Here is a 22,503-nt window from a genome sequence, read left to right as displayed (position 1 = left end):
ACACCTTTGGACTGCTATGACTGAAAAAATAAAACTCTTCGGCAGCTTCGGCTATATCATAACACCCATAAACACAAGGTTTACATCTAGCTAGGTTTGGTATCAAAACATTGAATAAAAATTGCCTCATCAAAGTCACACTTGAGATGGGATGGGGCAAAACCGAAGACAAATACTGTTTTAAGTTTTTCAAAAATATTTTAACCATGAGATAAGGTTTAGTGTGGCTAGGAAAGAGGAGCAAGGAAGAAAGGGGAGAGACTTATCACAAGGCAGAGGAGCGGTCCCTCTCTACCCTCCCCTCTCTCCCCTCCTTTACCTCCCTCTCTACCCTCCCTTTCCTCCCCTCCTCTCCTTCCCTCTCCTCCCTCTCCCCCCTCCTTCCTCTCCCCCCTCTCCTCCCTCTTTTCCCTCTGCTCCCTCCCTTCCCTCTGCTCCCTCCCCTCCCTCCCCTCCCTCTCCTCCTTCCCCTTCTTCCCCTTCTTCCCTGCCCCTGAACTGCTGACAATGGAAGACCACAGCTTACATCAAAGAAGGTGCCTGCATGCTCCAGGATCAGCTGGTTGGAATCAGGCTTGTTTTTACAGTAGGTGACATACATCTGAAACTTGTCTGCCTGAAAAAGAACAAAGACAACGAAAGATAAATACCACTGGGTCCTCCCTGTCTCAGTCAGGCTTTCTACTCTTGTGGTAAAATGCGGTGACTGAAAACATGGGGAAAAGGGGGGTTTATTTCATCTTACAGCTTGTAGTCCATCATCCATGGAAGTTAGGGAAGGAACTCAAGGCAGGAAGCTGGAGGCAGGAACTGACCCAGAAGCCATTGCTCCTCAGGGCTGCCTCAGCCTGCTTTCTTACAGCACCCAGGACCATCAGCTCAGGGGTGGCTCCACCCACAGTGAGGTTAGCCCTCCCACATCAATCACCAGTCAAGAAAAGCTGGGGTTTGTCCACAGGCCAATCTAGTGGGAGCATTTTCTCAATTGAGGTTCCCTCTTCCCAAATGATTCTAGCTTGTGCTAAGTTGACATAAAGCTAACCATTACACTTCCCTTCCTCACAATGCCTAAGAGGCCCAGCAAGGGCTGTATAGCAACTGAACACTTTCCTTATGGGAAGTGCCATGTGTTCCCTCAGCCCACAGTCTCTTAAAATGCTGGAATGCTTTCCTCTTATTGGAATGCAGAAAAAGCTTGCTGAATAGAAGTTCAGTTTAATACCAGGTTATGTTGGAAAGAAAGAAAAATGGTAACATGTCTTAAAGTTGTATAGAACTTACCTATCAACTACCCTCACTTTAAATCATCAACAATCATGTTCTTTTTTTTTTTTTTTTTTTTTTTTTTTAGAAAAGAACAAAGGCCATCCATGCCCCTTCAAGGCAAATACAACAGCACAGTAAAAATAAACTAGACGGAGAGTGGGAGCCACTTATACCAACACCCCTCCCCCACTGTCAGGGCCTGGACAGTGATCCCCAAAGAGGTTGTTACCTCAAGCCCTCATGACCTCACCTCTCCACCAAGAAGATGAATTTTGAAAACTGAGTGTTTTTTCCACTGGTGGACCACTGTCTACTTCCATATCTTTTGAATACCTGGGATATCCTCTCCTGAGAGGGTGACGTACTTATTAAACCAGACATCACTGGTATCATTAAAGGTTTTCTGAGACAAATTTTAAGGCTTTAAACTACTTAGGAGTTAGTAATTATCACTAAGAGATAAAAAGCCATACTTATTTTTTTTATTTCAAAGGGACCCCCCCCAATTGCTTGAAGTAACACAAAATCATCCTTTTTCTTGATGTTCAGTCTTGTTTTTTCTAGATTGTCTGCATAGGAAATTGTAAGTTATTTTTAATCAGCATCCTTATGAGCTATGCATCAACTTATATACTGACACAAAATAGGAGTGGCCTGAGACTTTGTGAGGAATGGAAGTATGCTTAGAGGCAAACTGTAGAAAGTTCATGAAAAGAAGGCCTGACTGGGATTCAGGTCCCGAGTCGTAGGATGGGAAGAGATACTTGTTATATTTCAGTGGGTATTCTGCTTCTTATCTAAGATAGACTTGGGTCTCAAATCTAAAACACACCCAAAGTCCTTCTGCTCCTAAGCATAAGCTCTCTAGACTGTGAAAATTTGAGAAGCTATTCTGGGTACAGATTACCACTAAGTAATTATTCCAGAGCACAATTCCTGGCTTGGGGAGGGTTCTTAGTTGCACTTGGTGTGTTAAGTGGACTTCCAGAGTTCTCTGAATTTGTATCCGTGAGCCTGAGCTCAGAATGGCGTGCAGTGGGAGGCTATTGAAGTTGAGTTTTCCAGTTCATATGATTATCTGGCTCACCGACTCCACCCATGGTGACGGCAGTGAGGAAGAGGGCAGGTGCACGCTCATTCTGTAAGTCAGAGCTGGGATGGAAAGGGCAGGATTCTGTTCTTTTCCATTAAGAAAAACAGTGTAGCCCTTAATTAGACAGATGGTGTCTGCAGGTTCTAACTTCTAAATCTACATCCTGAAGAAGCAACTGGTAGACTGGGTGGTAGACAAGGGCATTGGTCTTGTCCAACTCTCCTGAGCTCATCATCTAAGGAAGTTCCTAGAGAGGAAGGGGTGAATCTTGGGTGATATCATAGGCTTTCCCAGGGATGGATGGCTCTGCACTCCAGAGCTGTACTACCTTTCAGAGATCTACTCATGATGCCTCTGCAGCACCTGGTCCCAAGAGAGACTGGAAATAACCGCAATCCTTAGGCCGGGCATGGGGCAGGGGTTCCAAGTGGTACCCCTGGAAATATCAGCAGTAGGGAAGGAATTTAGACTGGTTACCCAGGTAACAAAGCAGTGTCCCACATCCTCAGGCAGCTGCTCGTACTTCTCCAGCTCTTTGAGGAAGATGCTGTGAGGGAGAGAAAGGCTGTGTCAGACACTGTGGTCCAGAGGACCCCACTTACAGGATTGTACTAGGTCAACATAACAATCATGGTTCAGTTATATGTGGATTCTGTGCTCTAACAGTGAGGTGAGGAGCTAGCTTTTACGTTGGAACTTGTACAATTAAAATGTGTTATAATTGACTAACCAGTGATACTTAAAATAGCCCCTCCCCATTCCCTCCAGAGGTTCATGAATTTGAGATAAAAATAGATAATGAAATACCATAGCTGTATTAGATCTTTCATTTTATCAGCAATTCTTAACTTATTTTGTTAATCCAACTACCCTGAGCATACCATATATATATAATATATTATATGTAGTAAATATTTATAGTAAATATATTATATATATTTATAGTATTATATATTATAGAACATATTATATACACATATAAAATACATTATATATTATTATATTTAGTTTTATATATAGTAAATACATAATAGCAAATATATAGTAAATATATATGATGCTCATAATATATAATACATATTATATATGTATATATAATATGTATATAGTCCCAAGATGAACTTAAAGCTGAGCTGGAAAAGGTTCAGTCCTACATGGGCCTCTTTATAACTTTCAGCTTTCTACTTTCAATCAGGGCAAGTATTATCATACAGATATCATTAGAGAAGAGTTTCTAATGGTGGGGGAGAGGAATCATAGTATATTTTAAAGTGGAATAAAGTTATCTGACATTGTGGGTGTCTAAGTCATGATTTTTTCCTATGCTAAAACCTTATAAAGAAATGATTGCACTGACTTCAAAGTAATGCATGAAATAGTAGGGTTAGCTTTAAAGGATACAAGTTAACGAACCAGCATTATTGGGATAGAATTAATTTGCTTTCTAAAATGTACTCAAGATCTTGCAAACAAAAAATAACTATGAGGCCTCAGCGAATCCTAACTCTGGGTGAGAAGTGTTGTCTTTACAAAGAGCGATTTGAGAGAAAAGTCTCAGAATGTGCTCAGGCTTTCTGGAGCCTGGGATTTTCTCCATATAGCTCATCTACATGTATACACGACATATATTCCCAAGCACTGATAACAATGCCATTTATAATGGTAAATATGGCTGGCAGAGAGCAAAGTATTTGAGCTATTACCACAGCCACAAAACTGAGAAATTTGTAGACATATTCCCCACTCCTAAAGAGACAGTACTTATTCTGCCTCTTCATGTAGAAGATCTCTTTAACAAGTGGAGATAGCAAGGAGAGGAATGAGTATATAGAAACCACGTCACCTGTTATCTAAGCAGGAAATATGTATTCTACTTGCAACCCAGGAAACTAATAAAACAATTACCATAGAGAACCAGGTAAAGAAATAGGATGTGGTAGCTGAGACTTCTCAGTGTTAACTTTCTGTTTAATTTTAAAATTAAAATAGATGCTTTACAAACAAAGGTAAAATATCTTGCATTATCCCACGACTTGTCTCCACCAAGAGGGCAAAAGTTCATTTTGATTTGATTTATTCTGTATGGTCACCATTATTCATACACTTTGGCAGTTTCTTATAATTATTAAGTGGTTACAAATACTATGCATGTTGCTTGTGTTTTTAATGATATAGGAAGATGTTTTTGTGAATATAAATATGTGTGTATTTAAAAATGTTTGACAAGAAAGAATGCAAATAATGATTAGTAAGATCATAGATGACATTTTTCATCAATTTATAATTTAACTCTTTTCTACAATATATGGTAATTACTAGCATAATAAAATAGGAAAGACATTGAAACATTTTGGAAGTTATCCGAATTCATCTGATGATCATCCTTCTCTTCACAAGTGTGAATTTTAGAATTTCTTAAACTGACCCATGGAACAAAACAAAAACATTTACAGTGCAATTTGGGCTTCAGAGGATGGCCTTGTTGGACATCAAAGGGAGGAGAGGCCCTTGGCCCTGAGAAGCCTGGATGTCCCAGTATAGAGGAATAGCAGAACTGGGAAGCAGGGTGGGTGGGTTGGTGACCAGGGGGAAGCGGGGAGGATAGGATAGGGTGTTTTTGGAGGGGAAACCAGAAAAGGGATAACATTTGAAATGTAAATAAAGAAAATATCTGTGCAGGCACAGAAAGCACATACTTTAAGCAAGGCTGCGGGTGGAAAAAGGAGCTGCAGCCTGTGGGTGGCCTGGAGCACGCCTGCACCACCTCATTCTCTCCACTTGGTGGAGCCAGGGCTTCACCAAAGCCCACTGTGCTTCAAGGGGAAGTAAACTGATTTATGTGACAAAAAGAATAGGAAGACACAAAACCAAATACAGACAAACGTGTGTACATGTGTGCATGTGTGTGTTCATGCATGTGTGCGTGTGCATGGTAGGGCTTAGGACATGATAGTTTTATTTATTTATTTATTTATTTATTTATTTATTTATTTATTTATTTATTAATTAGAACACTAGAAAACACTTTGGAAACTACACTTTGTGCATGCTCCTGAGTTAGACCTTCTCGCAGAAATCTGGTTTCACTCTCTGTCCCTCTGCTCCCTGTTGTGGCCATTCTGCACGTCTCTTAACTGCTACTGACCCACTACTCACACTTCATCTGGCCCGCCCTTCTTTCCTTCTCCCTCTCCTTGTCATCCACCCACTCTGCTCCCTCATTTCTACTCCGTCTAGGTATTTTGGATCATTTTCTCATCTTACCGGACCCCTTTCCTGTGCCCCCCTTCAGTCAGATTACTTCCACATGCCACCCCTTTCTTCTCAGTCCCCAAGACATGTCTGTGATGCCTAACCAAGGGATAAGATCCGCATCCTGACCAGCATAAGGCCTCTCTTACAAACTCTTTCCCCATCCTACCCTCTCACACCCTCTGCCTCCCTAGAGGCACTTGTTCAAACTGTCCCTTTTCATCAAAGAAGCCATGCCCACCTGTGGAAGCTCTCTTTGAGTTCCATCTCAAACGCCCCCTCTCCAGCAAGCCTGTCCAGCTCCCCCAGTGGACACCAGTGTCTTCTTCTTGAGCTAATTTTGTGCCTCTCCTCACCCCTTCTCAGAACTGTCTGTTCACAAGAGGTCAGAGACTGGACTGGATCCACCACTGGGAACAGCTTCATTTCCTAATTGGAAATGGTCCGACCCAAAGAAAACACTCCAGAAAGATGATCAAAGTATGGTCAAGTGTGGTGGTTCACACTTTAGTCCCAACCCCCAAAAGGCAGAGGCAGGAGGACTGCTGTGAGTTCGAGGGTAGCCTGGTTTATATAGTGTTTTAGACCATCCAAGTGTACAGAATGAGATCTTGTCTTAAAAAATTAAAAGCAGTTATTTGGACAGTGGTGGTGCACGCCTTTAATCCACGCACTTGGGAGGCAGAGGCAGGTGGATTTCTGAGTTCGAGGCCAGCCTGGTCTACAGAGTGAGTTCCAGGACAGCCAGGGCTACACAGAGAAACCCTGTCTTAGAAAAAAAAAAGCAGTCTTTGCACATCGACTTTCCTGACATCATGACCCTCCCTCAGCTTGGCCGTCACCCCTCCTCTGTGCACCTGACTGTTCCTGGCTGACCCTGGTCTGGCCAAATCATAGACAGGACAAGAGGGAAGGAGTGCAGTACAGTGGAGTGGCCGGGAGGCTGCTGGGCTTGGTCCCCCACCTGCCCTTGCTGACAACCAGATTTTTCAGGCCATTAGTGTAGAGGTGTGGGACCCGACTGACACAGCTGTAGGTGTGGGACCCGACTGACACAGCTGTAGAGAAAATGTGTGGCAATGGGACTTAACTGTGAATTAGACTGCTACTATCTAAGGTGTTGGGAGAGAAAGAAGACCTAAGAGACCTAATTAACTCCCTGGAATCCAGTGTCTGATCTTAAGGGGAAAGTGTGTGTGTGTGTGTGTGTGTGTGCGTGTGTAGTGTGTGTGTGTAGTGTATGTGTGTGTGTGTGTGTAGTGTGTGTGTGTGTAGTGTGTGTGTAGTGTGTGTATGTGTGTGTGTGTAGTGTGTGTGTATAGTGTGTGTGTATAGTGTGTGTGTGTGTAGTGTGTGTGTGTAGTGTGTGTGTATAGTGTGTGTGTGTGTAGTGTGTGTGTGTATGTGTGTGTGTATGTGTGTGTAGTGTGTGTGTGTAGTGTGTGTGTGTATGTGTGTGTGTGTGTGAGACTCTCTCCTGTCGCTTGTCCATATTTCTACTATAAATGAAGAGGCTAAGCATAATAGCTGAGAGGACCCTCTGGGACCTTACACTAGAGACTTCATAAAAATGTTATTTTCAAACTCATATGAATATGACTAAATCCACCCCCAAAAAACTGAAAAGGAAGAAACAGAGCTGGAATTTAATTGAAAGGAAGCATTTTAACAAAAAGCTGTCATTATCGAAGCTGAGTATCTAGCATGGCAAAGAGAAAACAATGACTATTTTTAAATTGCAAATATTAGATTGGATGAAACTTTACTCTTTGGAGGCTCTCTATATAGAGCACATCCCTTTGTCTAAGTGTTCCTGGAAGGCTTAGCAGAACGCAATGGAAACAGGCCTGAGTCCTGTGTAGACTGCTCTGCCATTGTCTTTGACTTAGCTGTATAAAGAAGGATAATGGGGTGGGGGGGAGCAGCAAGCAGGGCCCTTATCCCACTCCAGCCTCCAACTGGGGTGGAGCCGCTGCCTTTGTGAACTAAACCTGCACATTCTTTACAGAAACAGAGAAAGCAGGATTTCTCAACTTAATATCCACGACGACGATGACGACGACGAAGGTTCTTGAGACACACCCCACCCACTTGGACGTACATACACATGCACACGACTCATTTTGGTAGCCATTTTTCAGAGACACCATTTGGACAGATCAGTAGTCCATGGCTGAAAAGTAACCTCTCACCCAGTCACCAATTTCCCAGGGCAAAGCTAATTATGTCACTAAGGCTGGACTGACAACTGTCAACCCCTTTCTCTGTATTAGTGTCCCACAAACTTCCCTCCCACCCCACCTCCCTTATCATCCTGGACTCCAGTGGATAACTTGGGCCACAGACTAGCCATGATAGGAGTATGTATCTCTGATAGTCAGTGCCAGAACTGCCATTTTGAAAGCATAAACAAATAGAGTTAGAGCCCCTAGCAAAATCAAGTTAAAAAGCCGATGATTTCAGAGGGGTGTAGTATCCCTAAAGAATAAGTAAGTAGGTGTTACAGCAACTACATAGCTTCCTGAAAAGACACCCCCGGAAATCCCTTCATTTAGAAATCTTATTATTTTGCTGGTCTAGAATGCTCTGGCACTGATGGTGGGAGGTCATATATAGGAGCTTTTCTCTGTTCAGAGATATCCATAACCAATTAGTCAATAATGACTTGAATGGCACTGCCTGTAAGTTGGCAAGATGTAATTTTATTTTCAGCCTATCCATCCATCCTTCCATCTTTCCATCCATTCATCATCCATCCATCCACTTATCCATCTATCATCCATCCATCCATCCATCTATCCATCCATCCATCTATCCTCCCATCCATCCATCCATCCATCCATCCATCCATCCATCCATCCACCCACCCACCCATCCATCCATCCATCCATCCATCCATCCATCCATCCATCCATCCATCCATCCATCCATCTATCCATCCATCTATCCTTCCATCCATCCATTTATCTATCCATCCATCCATCTATCCATCCATCCATCCATCTATCCTTCCATCTACCCATCTTTCCATCCATCCATCCACCCATACATGCATGCATCCATCCATATATCCATCCTTTCACTTACCCAGTGAATGCTTGCTCTAAATTTATGTGGTTACAGGTTCATGGTATTAGGTATTGGATATACAAAGAATGGTCCCATTTTCTAAGGAGTTTATAGTCCTTGCAGTTTCTAAGTTTGGCCAATTACCATTTTATCTTTATTTATTAGAGATTTTAGAATGGTTATATTTTCTCTATTAATCAAAACCTGTGTGTTGTAAGTAGACAGCACACAGTACAGTAAAACCTCAGCCTCTGGCTAATATAGGAAATTAATACACAGCTTGAGATCTTTGGATGTTCCTTTGAATTATGGATAATTTAAACCTTAATTTCTTTTAGTCAGTAGCTTTCTAAGTACATTACAGAGTTCCTTGATTTGATGCAGATGCTCAGTAACTCAGCATTATTACTAGTATCAATTATGATGTCATACGGAAATACAGTGGCTTTGTGAACCAAATAGAAGATCACAGGGTGCTCTGCACAAACACTGAGCAGTCTTTTACCACAAAGATGTCCTAAGCTAGCCCTCCATCCTCCTGCTCCAGTCTCCCGAGCGCTGGGATCACAGGCATGGGCCACCACCCTCTGCTAACATCTTGGTTTTATTGTCGATTCCTTTTCTGCCATTTACTTGTCTTCTTTCCTCTCAAGTTTTACAAAATACTGTGCATTCAACTACTCATTGTTTAGGTGCTTTATTTTTTATATGTATGTATGTATGTATGTATGTATGTATGTATGTATGTATGTATGTATATATCTCTCTATCAAATATTTATATGGTAATCTAAATTACTATAATGTAGTAAACTATATAACCAAGCAGTAAAGAGGCTGGTGGGGGAGACAAAGAGAAGCTGCTATGGAAGGAAAGTTTAATCTCTGTGACATCCTTTAGTGTGGTTCTTTAGTGTTCTGAATCAGTAACGTGCTTGGCAATGCTGTTGGGAAAAGTATCTATTTCCTTCATTTGCAGAGTGAAGGATTTCATATGGTTTAATTTGAATTTAAAAAGAGTTTGCTAGAACTACATTTTGTAAGTTAGAGGTAGAATTACAGCTATTTAGAAAACAATAATGCCATTCGTCATGGCTTGCTCGAGTGACACCCTGAAATCAGAATGAGGAGCAGGGCAGAGTTAGTTATTAACGGTTCCATTTTGAAGTGATTCTTTTCCTTTGATTTGGAAAGGGCAGAGTTGGCAGGCACTCTCTTTTTAGCAGAGGGCTCTATGGAGGTGTCATTTTCCAGAGTGGGACTGTCCAATATGGGGACCACTCTTTGCCACGTAGGACTATTTCAATGTATTAAAATTAAGAACAATACCAATGAAGCTCCTTAGCCGATCAGTAGCTGTACAGACGCCCTGGTTACTGTGCTGTAGACTTCACCTCCACAGACAGTTCCTCGGGCAGTGTTGCCCAGTCCCACCTCAGGGTGGTTCTCCATTTGCGCACATGGTCTCCTTGGGACTTGTGAGGCTGACTGTGTCTCAGCTCACCAAGTCCCAGGAGCAGCTCCACTCAACTTCCTGTGTCAGGCTCCTGAGGGGCCTCGAGGACTTGGTGTCACATTTTTTTTCTGTATCTCACGAGTCTCTCTACGTGAATTTGAAAACCAAGTTATTTCTACTAGTGGGTCATACTAGTATTCTTGCTGAGCACCTACTGACATAAAAACACATTTAGCATGCAATAGAAAGGATTCTTACATCATGCTTGGAAAAACAGGCTGTGAAGTTTTAGTGTTCTGAGGGAACTCATGTCTCCTTAGTGTGCTGGTAACTATATTAACTGTGCAAATGGGGGTGCTTTCTGCTCCTCATGAGAGCCAGAAAGGGGCACTACAGAACAGTTACTTCTCTTTCCACTCAGAATTCTGAATGGTTGTGGACAGGAGAAACAAGAAAGGAGTCTGGTAACAACTGACTATGAGCTCTGACCATGTGAGAAAGAGTGTGTCAGGTGAAATAGAAGGTTTACCAGGGGCTTTGATCCACTCAAGGGGATCTGGCTCCTACCCTGTCAGTGTGCTCCACCAAATCCCCCACCAACATACTTGTTATGGAAGTCATAGATCTCCTGGATGTTGCCAAAGATGATGTGCTCCTTATTGAGGATCCCAGGGGGTATCTCCTCCACACCACTGGTCATTTCCCACAGGTAGGTCTGGAAGATAGCGACAGACTCATCACGCACAAGGACGCCATCAGAGACCCGGACAAAGAGGCCCCTTAACCATGAGGTGAGAGTGGGGCCGTGACTGCACATGGAGTTAAAAGGCAAAAAAAGTGTTTAACAAGTGGAACAGAAAGAAAGAAAACCCAACCGCTACATTACTCTGAACCCCAGCAAGGGCAGGCGCCAGTCCTGTCATTCATCAGATCCGTGTCGCGGTTTATGTTTTGAAATGAAGTGTCTGACATACTTCTCTCTCCGATGTACCTTTTTCTTTTTCCTTTTCCTTTTTGTTTTCTTTTTCTTTTTCCTCTTCCTTCCTTTCCTTCCTCCCTCCCTTCTTCCTTCCCTCCTCCCTCCCTCCTTCCCTCCTCTCTTTCTTTTAGTCTAGGTCTAGCTCCAGCTTGAGAGAAGTGTACACCTTCTTTACAAAAGCCTTTCAAACTCCCGTGCCGTTGTGCTGGACTCTGGAAGACCTCCCCGACTGCCCTTTTAGTCTCAAGCAGAAGAGCAATGGCACTGAGTTGCTTGCAAGGGGTTGACAAGGGCCAAGTGCCACTTCTGCGATGGGGCTGCAAAGACCACTGCGACACTTACCTCCAAGCACTCGTGCAAGTCCCTTACATAAGCCTTCTCGGTCTGGAGCAGTTCAGCCATAATGAATCTAGGAGGAACCAGATGGGCATTCAGTTGCCTATGGGTCCATCGCCTCCTCTCCAACTTTACCTCCTCCTCCCCCCCCCCCCCCCCCCGCTCCCTCTGCTCATTTGCTCTCCGTCCCTTCTCCACGTCTGTGCTCAGCCAGTTCCACATTCTTGTGCTTTCCCGCTCATGGCTACACGACTGTGCTGATATGCCTGGGCTGTCAACTGTATATTCACACAGACGTGTGTGCACAAGACATGTGGCCGCTCGCACTCTAGCTCAGCAGCTACACGGTCTGAATGGCAGTTTTCTGCATCTCTCTTACAACTCTTAGAACCGTATTTGCTTGGTAGTTTACAGACTTACACTGATATTGTTTGGAACTCAAATTAAACAGGCTCCAAGTCAGGCAGAGATGACTTGAGCTCAGGGCTTTACAGTTTTCTGTAAAGACTCGGGTTGTATTTATGGGCTGTTCTGTCTCTGGCATAACCACTCACCACAGCTGCTGTAACCTGAGAGGCAGCACAGAGGTAAGTGCAAATATGTTCCAATTAAACTAGAGTACTAAAAGTTTTATATAGTCTCTGTTGGATTTCTTCAACCAATTAGTATATAATACTCATTTTTAGATTATAGACTACATGAAACAGGATGAGCCCAGTTTAACTTGTGGGCCACAGTTTGCTGATCTCTGACCTTGGTTGACCCTTTTCAGTATTTAGGCTGTATCTCCAATGAGATCTTTTCGCATAACAAACCTGTGCACACAAAATTAGCATGTGCTACATAGTTAACAATGTTAAGTGACTGATGCTCTTCAGGCTCCTGCAAACAGAAGTTTATGCTCTGTAACTTTAAGAAAAGAATAACTTCTTTAGGCTCCTAAATAACACAAGGGATCTGAGCATGCATGACTTCCTTTTTGTCCATCTATTTACCTTTCCTCCACATGCTTTTTATTAGAACTAGTGCTTGTTAACCAGCATATGACAATCTAATTAATACAGCCTATACATTTACACACTTATCTTACATTCTCAGTGTCAGTTCCACATATAGTTCATGCCGAGAATTCCTGTTTCCAGGTGTTCTATCACATGAAAAATTTAAGAAATAATGTCCTCAAGGTGTGTCCTTTTGAAAACATGACCAGAAATAATATTTGAGCAGTATCTTTTCCAAGACCTTTATTTTGCTGGGTATTTCCTTAAAGCAATGTTTCGTTTTGATAGTGGCCTTCTACTAAAGTTAAAGGATTGATATAAAGACTGCACTTTTGCAGAAGTCAGCTAGACACTCTCTTCTTATTCTTCCTCTGTTGGCAGAGCGGGAAAGTGTGTGAATATTGCAGTTAGACAACTAGGAACTGCATTATGAATCTGTCAGTCACTAGAAGTAAGACCTGCTTCCCCAGGCTGCAGGACTTCTTATCTATAACACAGCTGACCACCCAGGACTGTTGCAAGGATTAAGTAAGATCCAGTGAGAAACAGCCTGGTGCACAGGATTCTGGGCAATACTCAGAGATTAAGCCTTAAACTAGAAAGCCTAAGAAACTAGGGAAGATCTGAAGGAACATAGCCGTCTTTGGCAGTTGCCTTGGGTTTCCTTTCTTCCTCTTGTTCTTTCTCTCCCATCTGCTTCCTTTATGTTAGCCATCTTTATAAAGCTCTCCTCCATTCTTTCCACTACCTGCTGTTTGATGGTTTTCCCCTTTCCTATACAAAAAAGGAGCCAGGAGGGTTGGCCAAATACAGCCCTTTTGCTTGCTTCTCTGCTGTAGTCTGAATTATGTCCTACAGAATTAATATATTCAAATCCCATTCCCCCATTCCTCAGATCTTCACTTTATTTGGCAATAGTCATCACGGTACAGAGTGGGATAGGTCTCAATCAAAAATGGCCAGTGTCCTTATAGAGGGGAGGTTTGCATACAAGGCACAGATAATCAGGAAGAATGTCACATGAATGTGAATGTTCCACTAACAAATGAGGGGAGAGGCCCAGAGCAGATCTTTCCCACTCTAACCTCAGAAGGCACAGAGCCTTTGGATTCCTTGGTTTTAGATCTCTAGCTTCCAGGACATACACATTTCTGTTGTTGAAGTTACCCAGCTGCAGTACTGTGTCACACAGCTCTACAAATCAATACAACCCTACACAGAAGACCGTGCTTCATAGAGCAGCATTCGTTTCTTCAGACTTAAGACAGCCATGATCTCTTTTCCATTTTGATAAGATTAACTTCTTAATCCCAGACACACTGATTTTTTCTAGCATTACTCAAAATATAATATTTTTTTATAAAGCTCCTTCCATGATCTTTGCATGTGTGATTTTTATAACTCAAGTTTAAAGAAAGTAAAATATCAAGACATCGTAAGGTGGTCATAGCTCATTCTTCCCATATTCAAGGTCCTATAACTCTTGATTAATGTGCGACATGAGTCAACCACCTCCTAAGCAACCAACAAAAGAGCAACGTGTCGTACCTAGGTGCAGTCAAGATTCACTGAGAGAGAGTGTAGCCTCAGTGGATTGGTTCTAGGATCCCCGTGGATACCCCAAACTGCAGCTGCACAAGTTCCTCCTATAAAATGGCATAGTATCTACATATAACTTTTACACATCCCCATACAGTTTACATAACCTCTAGATTACTTATAATACCCAAGACAATGTAAGTGCTATGCAAATAGTGACTGCATTATACTGTCTGGAAAATAATGATGAGACACGGTAGTTTGTGATGCTCTGTACAGGCATAAATTTCCCTGAATATTTATAATCCAGGGATGGTTAAATGGGAGGATGTGAGACTCAGGAATATAGAGGGCTGGCTGAACTTGGAGAACAGAGCAGGAATCTAATTGTGAATTGGTCGCAGCTCTCTAAGTGGATTTTGGCTCTAACCATTCTTATTCTGAGAAAAATAGGATTCAGTTTATCAAAATCTCAGGCAACTTCAGATTCTGCCATAATGTTTGAATCTTAGCATCTCTGTTAGCTGCCTCATCTCCATGTGGGCCAACTGAGACATAGGAGTAAACTTAGCAACTTTACCTCTGACATCTATAACTCTCTCTCAGGCCAGTTTCAAGATACATCTTCCTTTCTATTTAAAATATTATTCTCTAGGCAGAGATTGAAATACAAATATCTGAACTAGATCTGGGCATGGGGGAAGGGAGATTTTGGAATCTTTCATGCAGCATCTTATTTTCTTCTGGACCAAGCACATCCCTAAAATTCAAGTAAGAATTGAAACTGATGCTAAAAAAATAAAGACAAAAAACAAACAAACAAAAAAGAAACTGATGCTATCAGCTGTTTTTCCTTCTTTCCTTCTTCCTTCCATTCTTCCTCCCTTCTGTCCTTCCTTTATCCCTTTTCCCTCCCTCTCTCCTTTCTTAATCCCCCCTTTTCAGACAGAGCTTCATCACATATAGCTTAGACTGGCCTTGACCTGACAGTCTTCCTGTCTTAACCTCTTGAGTGCTGACATGATAAGTATGTGTCACTGTATTCATCTGTGAGGTTTATTTGTTATGTAATTTTGGATATATTCTTGTCCCTTACCTAAGGTTTTAGTTTCCATATCCAATAATATTCCATAAATCTCTCTTAGCCATCTGTGGAATTCCTGTTACTTTGGGAACCACAGTTCATACAAGAGAGTATAAAATACTCCTTATCACCAAATAGTTTATAATCTGGTTAGTGAGACATGACCACAGAACAAGTAAAAAATATATAGATATTCAGAAAGGCATGGACAAATGGCATCAGAGGATGTAGGTGAGGATTTGTGGAGGCATATGGTATAAACTAGATTTTAAAGAATCAATATGGTTGAAAGCAGGGAACAAATGAAACTACACACACCAGAAAGAAGAAGAAGAGAGAAGGAAAGAATCGAACCAAGAATGGAAGGGTCTGGGCCAGGAACACTGCATGAGCAACTGCACCTAATGTTCTTGCTGCTGGGGGAGTCAGGGACAGTAATCGGTCCCAAGTGCTGCTTGAACAGGGAAGAACTCTGAAATGAGGCCGACTTAGGTGGGGCCAAATGCTGAGGAGTCCAGTCTTTATTCAGAGGGCAGCACAAAGCTATTTGAAATTTGGAGCTAGTGAGCAAAGTAACAGAAACACACGGTGTATGTGATGCCAGATGCCGAGTCAGGGTTCTGATCTATTTATTATATGCTGACTGTGGCGTTTGGGAATGTTGCTTAGCTGCCCTAGGTCTGATTTCTGTTACATGGAGTGGTTTGATCTGGCTACTGCTGAGTTCTGACACTGTGGAGTAATATTTGATGGTCTGAGGGGGTAGGGATACCCTAGGATGTCCCTGCTACATGTATGCTGTAGAGAACAGAGAGGCTGAGAGGTCCCCAGTGAGCCTATCTCAATGTCCACCACAACACCTGCAGGTAGACCAGATGACTCATCAAGCCATCACAAGGGATGGGTAGCAGGGAGAATTGAGGAAGAGCCTGCTAGCTGCAGTGAAAGCACCTCCCCGCCCCCCCCACACATACTCTTTCTTCCGAGCTGACTTCCGTTTCTCTTCATTGACCTCGTGGTTAGCGTCCCGGAGCTTGACCTCCCGATCTGAAAGGCTTGCTGGGATGATGTCCAGCTCTAGGTCCTTGTTATCCTGCATGAGAATTGTCACAGAGGTCACCTCGGGGAAGCGGTAAAACAACCTAATGGAAGTGGGTGACAAGATGGGTGATCCTTCAAGGTCCTACCCACAAGGTCTCTCCATAGGGTAATTCTGACTTTCAAGTAAAAAAAGCTGTAGAATGTTCTGGCCAAATATTTAGTGCTATTAGCTGTAGCTACAGACATGTATCTGTTTTCCAGGCATTTGGCCTTGATTAAATCTAAACATGAATCAGCTAAGAATTGGGTCTTCAGCATAAAATAAATGGGAATCAGAAATACAGGAAAAGCCCCAAAATATCTCATTCGTCAGGAGAAAATAAACTGTCTTTATTTAAATAGGCAGTTTCCCATGGAAACAGAAACAGAATTCCTGATCGGTGACTGCCTTGTAACTGCTCATCCCTGCTCGATGGTGTTACGTGTGAAGGAAGCCACAGAAGAAAGCCTAGCTGGGGGAGACATAAGCCTTAAGGTTCAGTGGTTTGACCACTTTACTTGAGGCTGCTCTGCTTTGGAGTGTGGGCGTGTTTAAAGACATGAGTGGGAAATCCTAGGATTAAATGCCAGGCTGGATTTAGCTTTTAATTCATAGGCTACCGACCTCTATTATAAAAAAGAGATTAAAAGCCGGTCTTCCTTTGCTTCATAGAACTTAGTACCTTCTTTTAGTTGAAAGGTCAAGCAGCCTTTATACACACTGTGCCCCTTATTCCTGAAAACTATTCATATACATGTGAGGGACTCTAATCATTGGCTCATTAACATAATTGGTTAGACGCTAGTACTGAGGAGACCAAAAGAAAGGGTTTACTCAACAGTTAACTAAACAGAAAGGGGGGAATCCCCTCTGCTTCATAGTCATAGGCCTCGCTCTGGCCAGCCAATTCTGTATAGTACATAGAACATCAATCACAGCGGGGGAGGGGAGAGGAGGGGGAGGAGGCGGGAGATGAATGAATCGATAAGGCCCCCAAGCCTGTTAAATATGTACAAGGTTCATGGGCTCTGCAGCTCTGAGGACTGCCTTGGGAACATGCTCCCTCAATGGCGATGCAGCCAGTGACTCTGAGGGGGGGGGGGGAGAAGGGAGGCAGTTCCAGTGGACAGCACCTCGTACATACCTCCGTGTTGACTCCCAGGGCTTTCTCCAGGGAGTATCGGTACTTCCCCATCCTCAGGGAGAAATCTCTGTAGTGCTTGTCCACGGTGGTCACCCATTTCCGTATCTCCGTGGCATGGATGTGGCCCTTTTCCACAAAGCTGTCTGCTAGCTGGATCAGAAGCTTCACCTTCTCCTTTGTTTGCTGCCCCAAGAGAAGGCTTACCATTACTGGGTCACATTATCCTCAGGCCCTTCGCCCCAAGCCCCCTCCACTCTGCAGGGTCCTTCCCAGCAGATGTTGGTTTGTACAGCAACTTTGTTACTTACCTTCTGGGTGGCCTAGAACAAATGATTAAAATCTCCTGTGTTGTCAGTTTCTTTACCCACAAAATAGGAATAATAGCACCTGCTTCATGAAGCTATTGAGAACATTAATGGGCTAACAATGCCTACTGTTTAGAACACGCCTGGTACACAGTAGGTGCTTACTAGAGCCAGTGTAAGAAACTGCTGTAGAACACTCTCTTCCAGATGTGATATGGCCACAACCCTCTTGAACTGTCAGCAGCTCTGATCACCTAAAGGAGAGCTGTGTAAAATTGGGCCTACTGACTTTCCATCATGGAGGAGAGGGGGGACTTCTGAGGCCTAATCTTCCTAAGGATTTATAGACAGTTAAAGGTTATTAGGGGGGAAGTTTTCACAAGGCCATGCCAATTCCAAAAGATACATAAGCAGCTAGCAGTTGCGGCGGCGGGGGGGGGGGGGGGGGGGAAGCAGTGATATTTCCTTCAGTGATACAGTGGTTTGTAATTTTCCCATGCTCCTGTAAGTAACCCCTGTAAGTTCCTAGTGAGTGGAAATGTTTCTTTGGTCTGTCATGGTACCTTAACTAGGTGAGAGGCATTTGTTCATGTCTGCAGAACATGCAAAAAATTCACACAACTAGTTAAGTCAGAAATGTTAGCCATTGCTATTGATGTTAGCCATTGCTATTGATGTGAGATGTCATATTAACATAGCCATTTATTAACTTATAGGACATGCTGTCATCATATATGAGACTCAAGTGAGTTTTCAAACCTCTTTAAGAAGCATACAGGGGTGAGAGGGGAAGAGTCTCTGGGAGCCAGATACAAAAGCTCGAGGAGGTTGAGCTTTTAGAGCTGGTCCAAATTCACACCATTGATAATGACAGCAGTGCTTGCCTCTGACCCTCTTTCCTGGTTCCTGCCCCTCTCTGTACCCAAGGCAGGCACGCAACATCTGTAAGCTTGTACTGCCTAGGATCTGATGAATCTGACTAGCAGACTCCTATCTGCTTTACTGAGATTTTTTTTTTTTTTTTTTTTGTCTTTCTGCCGCCTGTTCGAGGGAGATATTACAGGGCTAACCTGTCACAAGTCTGACGAGTGTTGGATTAATTTCATGTTCAGGATTTCCTGTCTTCAGTTCTCTGTAGAGAGCTGTGGGTTGGGCTTCAGGGATAAACAAAAGGAGAAATAAAAAAAAATATTCATTTTCCCCTATCTAAAATCTCCAGAGGGGACAAGATTTTCATACAAAAGAGTTGACGGCTCGGGGCATCATGTAATTGAATGTCAATGTGAGAAGTGTGTTACAGCAGAGGGTTTTACAGTGGAGGAGATGAAGGCAGAGCTGAACGGGAAGGCACGCAAGGCCTGCTGGGTAAGAGGTGGTAACGCAAGGCCTGCTGGGTAAGACGCGGTAGGGCAAGAACGAGGACAGCGAACGCCTGCTCACCTTTCAGTACAGAAGTGTGGATTTTCAAACTAAAATCTATCAGAAATACCTGGGAAATCTTAAGGAAAAGGAAATAGCATTTAAATAATATGCTATAAGGAACAAAGGAGGGGCACAGTTCCAAAGACAGCAGATCTTTCCCATCTTGCAAGATGTAGACTGAAAAAGTTGATAAGCCAGACACCATGGAAAGGAAACCTGGTGTCACAGTCACTTCTGAGAAGGGTGACCCTAAAGTGAAAAAAGCGAGAGAGAGAGAGAGAGAGAGAGAGAGAGAGAGAGAGAGAGAGAGAGAGAGAGAGAGAGAGACCTGGTTCTGATAGATACTCCCCAGCTTCTGTGTGTTCCAGAAAGTTCCAGCATCAGAGGAAGTCCAAGACTGAAAAGTGGAAGATTTTAGCCAGTGTCACAAAATTACTCAGACTGTCAAGAAAGCTGATGACCATGCAGCTCAGCTTTGTGGGATGCACAGATATCATTCCATGGATGGTAGGAACAAAGCTGCCAAGCCACAGCAAAAGCCCTTTGGCCATTATATGGGGCAGGCACGCCATCAGCATCCTTACGGAATACCAGGGGATCAAGAGGGCAGTTTTCCTTCTGCAGCTGTAGCAGCTTGCTACTTGTAACTGGACCTCCCCCCTCAATCGAGTCCCTCTGTGTAGAACACATCAGAACCCTGTCATTATCACATCCATAAGAATTAATATCAGCCGTGTAAAATTCCCCAACACATCGATGTTACTTCAAGATGTATTGATAGCAGCCTCAAGACACCCAGAATGTGGGATCCTTACCACAGAAAGAGAAAGATGAGCTCACAGAACATCACAAGGGTGACAGTCTCCTTAGCAAGCTTTGCCAAAGATCAAAGCTATTCCTCAGTCCCTGAGCTACATGCAATCCATTTTCTTGCTAACAAATGGAGTTTACCCTGAAGAATTAGTGGTCCAAACTTCTTCTAAGAATCTAAGCAAACAACTGATGTATTACAAGAAGACAGCAGGGCCTCTCTTTGGCCCACCATTCTAGCCTCTGCCAGCTCTGACTACCCGGTGCACCCCGTTCCAGGCTCATCCCTGTCCTTCCTAAGAGAGTAATGCTGGAGCGGGAGCAGAATGCTCTCACTGGTGTCGGCCAGGGCACAACACAGTCAGTCTCTCCTCTTTCAGCATGGTGGGCTGGCTAGGGCTAGAGTCAAGGGCTAGAAGGGCTTGGGGTTGAATAGAAGAGGTGGGTGTGAGGCTTGGAGGAATATCCCTCCGTCACAAAACAGCAACAGTAAACATGCCAGGGACTGATTAAGACAAGAGACCTGGGATCCCAAAGACTTGCATGTCATTTCTCTCAGGGTTTTTAATTTTTTCCTGAGGGACATTTTAAAGAATTTGTTACTTTCTTAAAAGTGCTTAATTTTTGTTTAATAATCTAGAACCCCTTTCCATATAAAAGTCTTGGAAGTCACTATTTCCAGCTCCTGATCAGGTGACTTGTCCTCAGCCAGGCAGTGGCTAATCCGCTAGAGGAACCTGGATCAGAAGGCAACCAAGCTGACTGGGATCAATGAGGAGAAAGTCTGTGACTGAGGTTATGACTGAGATTTCTCTATGTCCTCACAGAATCTGGGAGTGAACAGTCAGCAAACAGTGTGGTCAAGCTCTCCCCCACCTGGCCCTGCCTGTCTGCGCAGGAGCCCGTCTCTGAGGTTCTCCACTGCTGAGCCACAGCCGTGCTCAATGTCATCCCCATACGTGTGGGGATGGCACCTATGCCTCCTACCCTCAGGCAGGTAGTCCTCCCTGCAGACGGGTGGGTATACTCCCACAGTCCAACGCACAGGCCTCTATTTCAGCATGTGTCTGGAACAGTTACTTATGTGTCCTCTTCAGTGGGCCTGAGAGCTCAACCGTCCACCCTACTCATCTGTCCATCCTCACTGGCTAGCTCCATCTGGTGTTGTAGCTCTGTCTTTAGCTTTAGCTCACTGCCAGGTGAGCAGTGCTAGACCAGTCAGCCCAATGGGGCACTAACTATGGCCGTGCCACCCCCGCCCTCCAACCCCAGAAAACAATATGAAACCATGTGACCTGTCATGTTCCTTCCTGCAGCTGATGAGATCAGAGGCCAAAGCTTGTCCTACAAGGACAGCCTCTCAGTGTGGGCAATCGCTTCTTAGGTGTCTTGGCTTTAAGAAATGTCTGTTTACAGAGAGACCCGGCAGCACAGTGACTCAGCTGAGGGTTTTTCTCTGGAGATCTAAACTACAAAGACAGGGGTCATGTGGGGGTGGGTGGGTTGTAGAGTAGAAGACAAAACACAGAGGAAAGGCAGGCAAGGTAACTAGTCGGGACACCCTAGGCAAGGTGACTAGTCGGGACCCCCTAGGCAAGGTGACTAGTCGGGACCCCCTAGGCAAGGTGACTAGTCAGGACCCCTAGGCAAGGTGACTAGTCAGGACACACCCTAGGCAAGGTAACTAGCCAGGACCCCTAGGCAAGGTAACTAGTCGGGACACCCTAGGCAAGGTGACTAGTCGGGACCCCCTAGGCAAGGTGACTAGTCAGGACACCCTAGGCAAGGTGACTAGTCGGGACCCCCTAGGCAAGGTGACTAGTCAGGACACCCTAGGCAAGGTGACTAGTCGGGACCCCCTAGGCAAGGTAACTAGTCGGGACACCCTGGAACCCTTGGGAGGTAGAGACAGGAGGGCCACGGAAGCGCTGAGGTTTGAGCAGTGTTGATTACACAGTGGAACTTCCCCTCTTTCAAGTTCCTTCAGACAGACAGGAGCTTAGTGCTATGAAGTATATGGGGACGCTGGAAGCTGCAGACACTGCAGGTAAGAGCTACTTCAGAAGCGGAAGATCCTCAAAATTAAACAGAGAGGCACAGGATGACCCAGCCATTGCACACCCATGTGCACACCCAAGAGGACGGAAAGAACATGCACACACAAGACTTGTACGCAGTGTTAATGACAACATTATTCATACAACCTCCAAACCAACCATCAGTCATGTGATAAACAGGAAGTAAACATCCATCGGCTAGATGATAGAGCTAGATCTGCATAATGAAATAAATTTGGTCATCAAAAGAGATGACACGCTGACACATTAAGGCAGAGGCGATACAGAGAACGTTACACTAAGGGAAAGAAGCCAGACATGGAGGATTCCACATCAAATGATTCTGTTGAAGTGAAGTGTACAGCGTGGGCATAGGCCTGAGGAGAGGAGGGAGAGAAGGGAGGGGGGAATTACTCCTAATGCACGTGGGCTTTCTGGAACTCAGCTGTGGCAATGATTATATGAGCTCCTGAATGTACCAAAAAAGAAAAAAAAAATCTAAAAACCACATTGTTTTTAGAAAAAACAGAATTCTCTTAGATGCTGAGAAGTTCAGCTTCCCCATCATCAAGTGCTTTTCCCCTATAATTTTTAAAACAACAAAAAGTAT

The 22,503-nt window shown here is 43.8% G+C and overlaps 1 protein-coding gene across 4 annotated transcripts in view; it reads right to left on the bottom strand.

The window, feature by feature from the left end:
• The window catches only part of Kalrn (kalirin RhoGEF kinase), a 431,561-nt gene that overhangs the window by 36,776 nt on the left and 372,282 nt on the right, over nt 1-22,503 (bottom strand). For all 4 annotated transcript variants that reach the window (XM_052158466.1, XM_052158467.1, XM_052158468.1 and 1 more), the window contains exons 22-27: nt 17,300-17,482; nt 16,049-16,167; nt 11,457-11,523; nt 10,741-10,850; nt 2,837-2,906; nt 527-616 (exon numbers count right to left, since the gene is read on the bottom strand). In XM_052158466.1, the coding sequence (XP_052014426.1) occupies nt 527-616; nt 2,837-2,906; nt 10,741-10,850; nt 11,457-11,523; nt 16,049-16,167; nt 17,300-17,482 (639 nt within the window). The remainder of the gene's footprint in view (nt 1-526; nt 617-2,836; nt 2,907-10,740; nt 10,851-11,456; nt 11,524-16,048; nt 16,168-17,299; nt 17,483-22,503) is intronic.

Source organism: Apodemus sylvaticus, chromosome 15 (genome assembly GCF_947179515.1).
Source record: "Apodemus sylvaticus chromosome 15, mApoSyl1.1, whole genome shotgun sequence".
In the NCBI taxonomy this organism is placed as follows: Eukaryota; Metazoa; Chordata; class Mammalia; order Rodentia; family Muridae; genus Apodemus; species Apodemus sylvaticus.
This window is presented reverse-complemented; position numbering and strand designations above follow the sequence as displayed.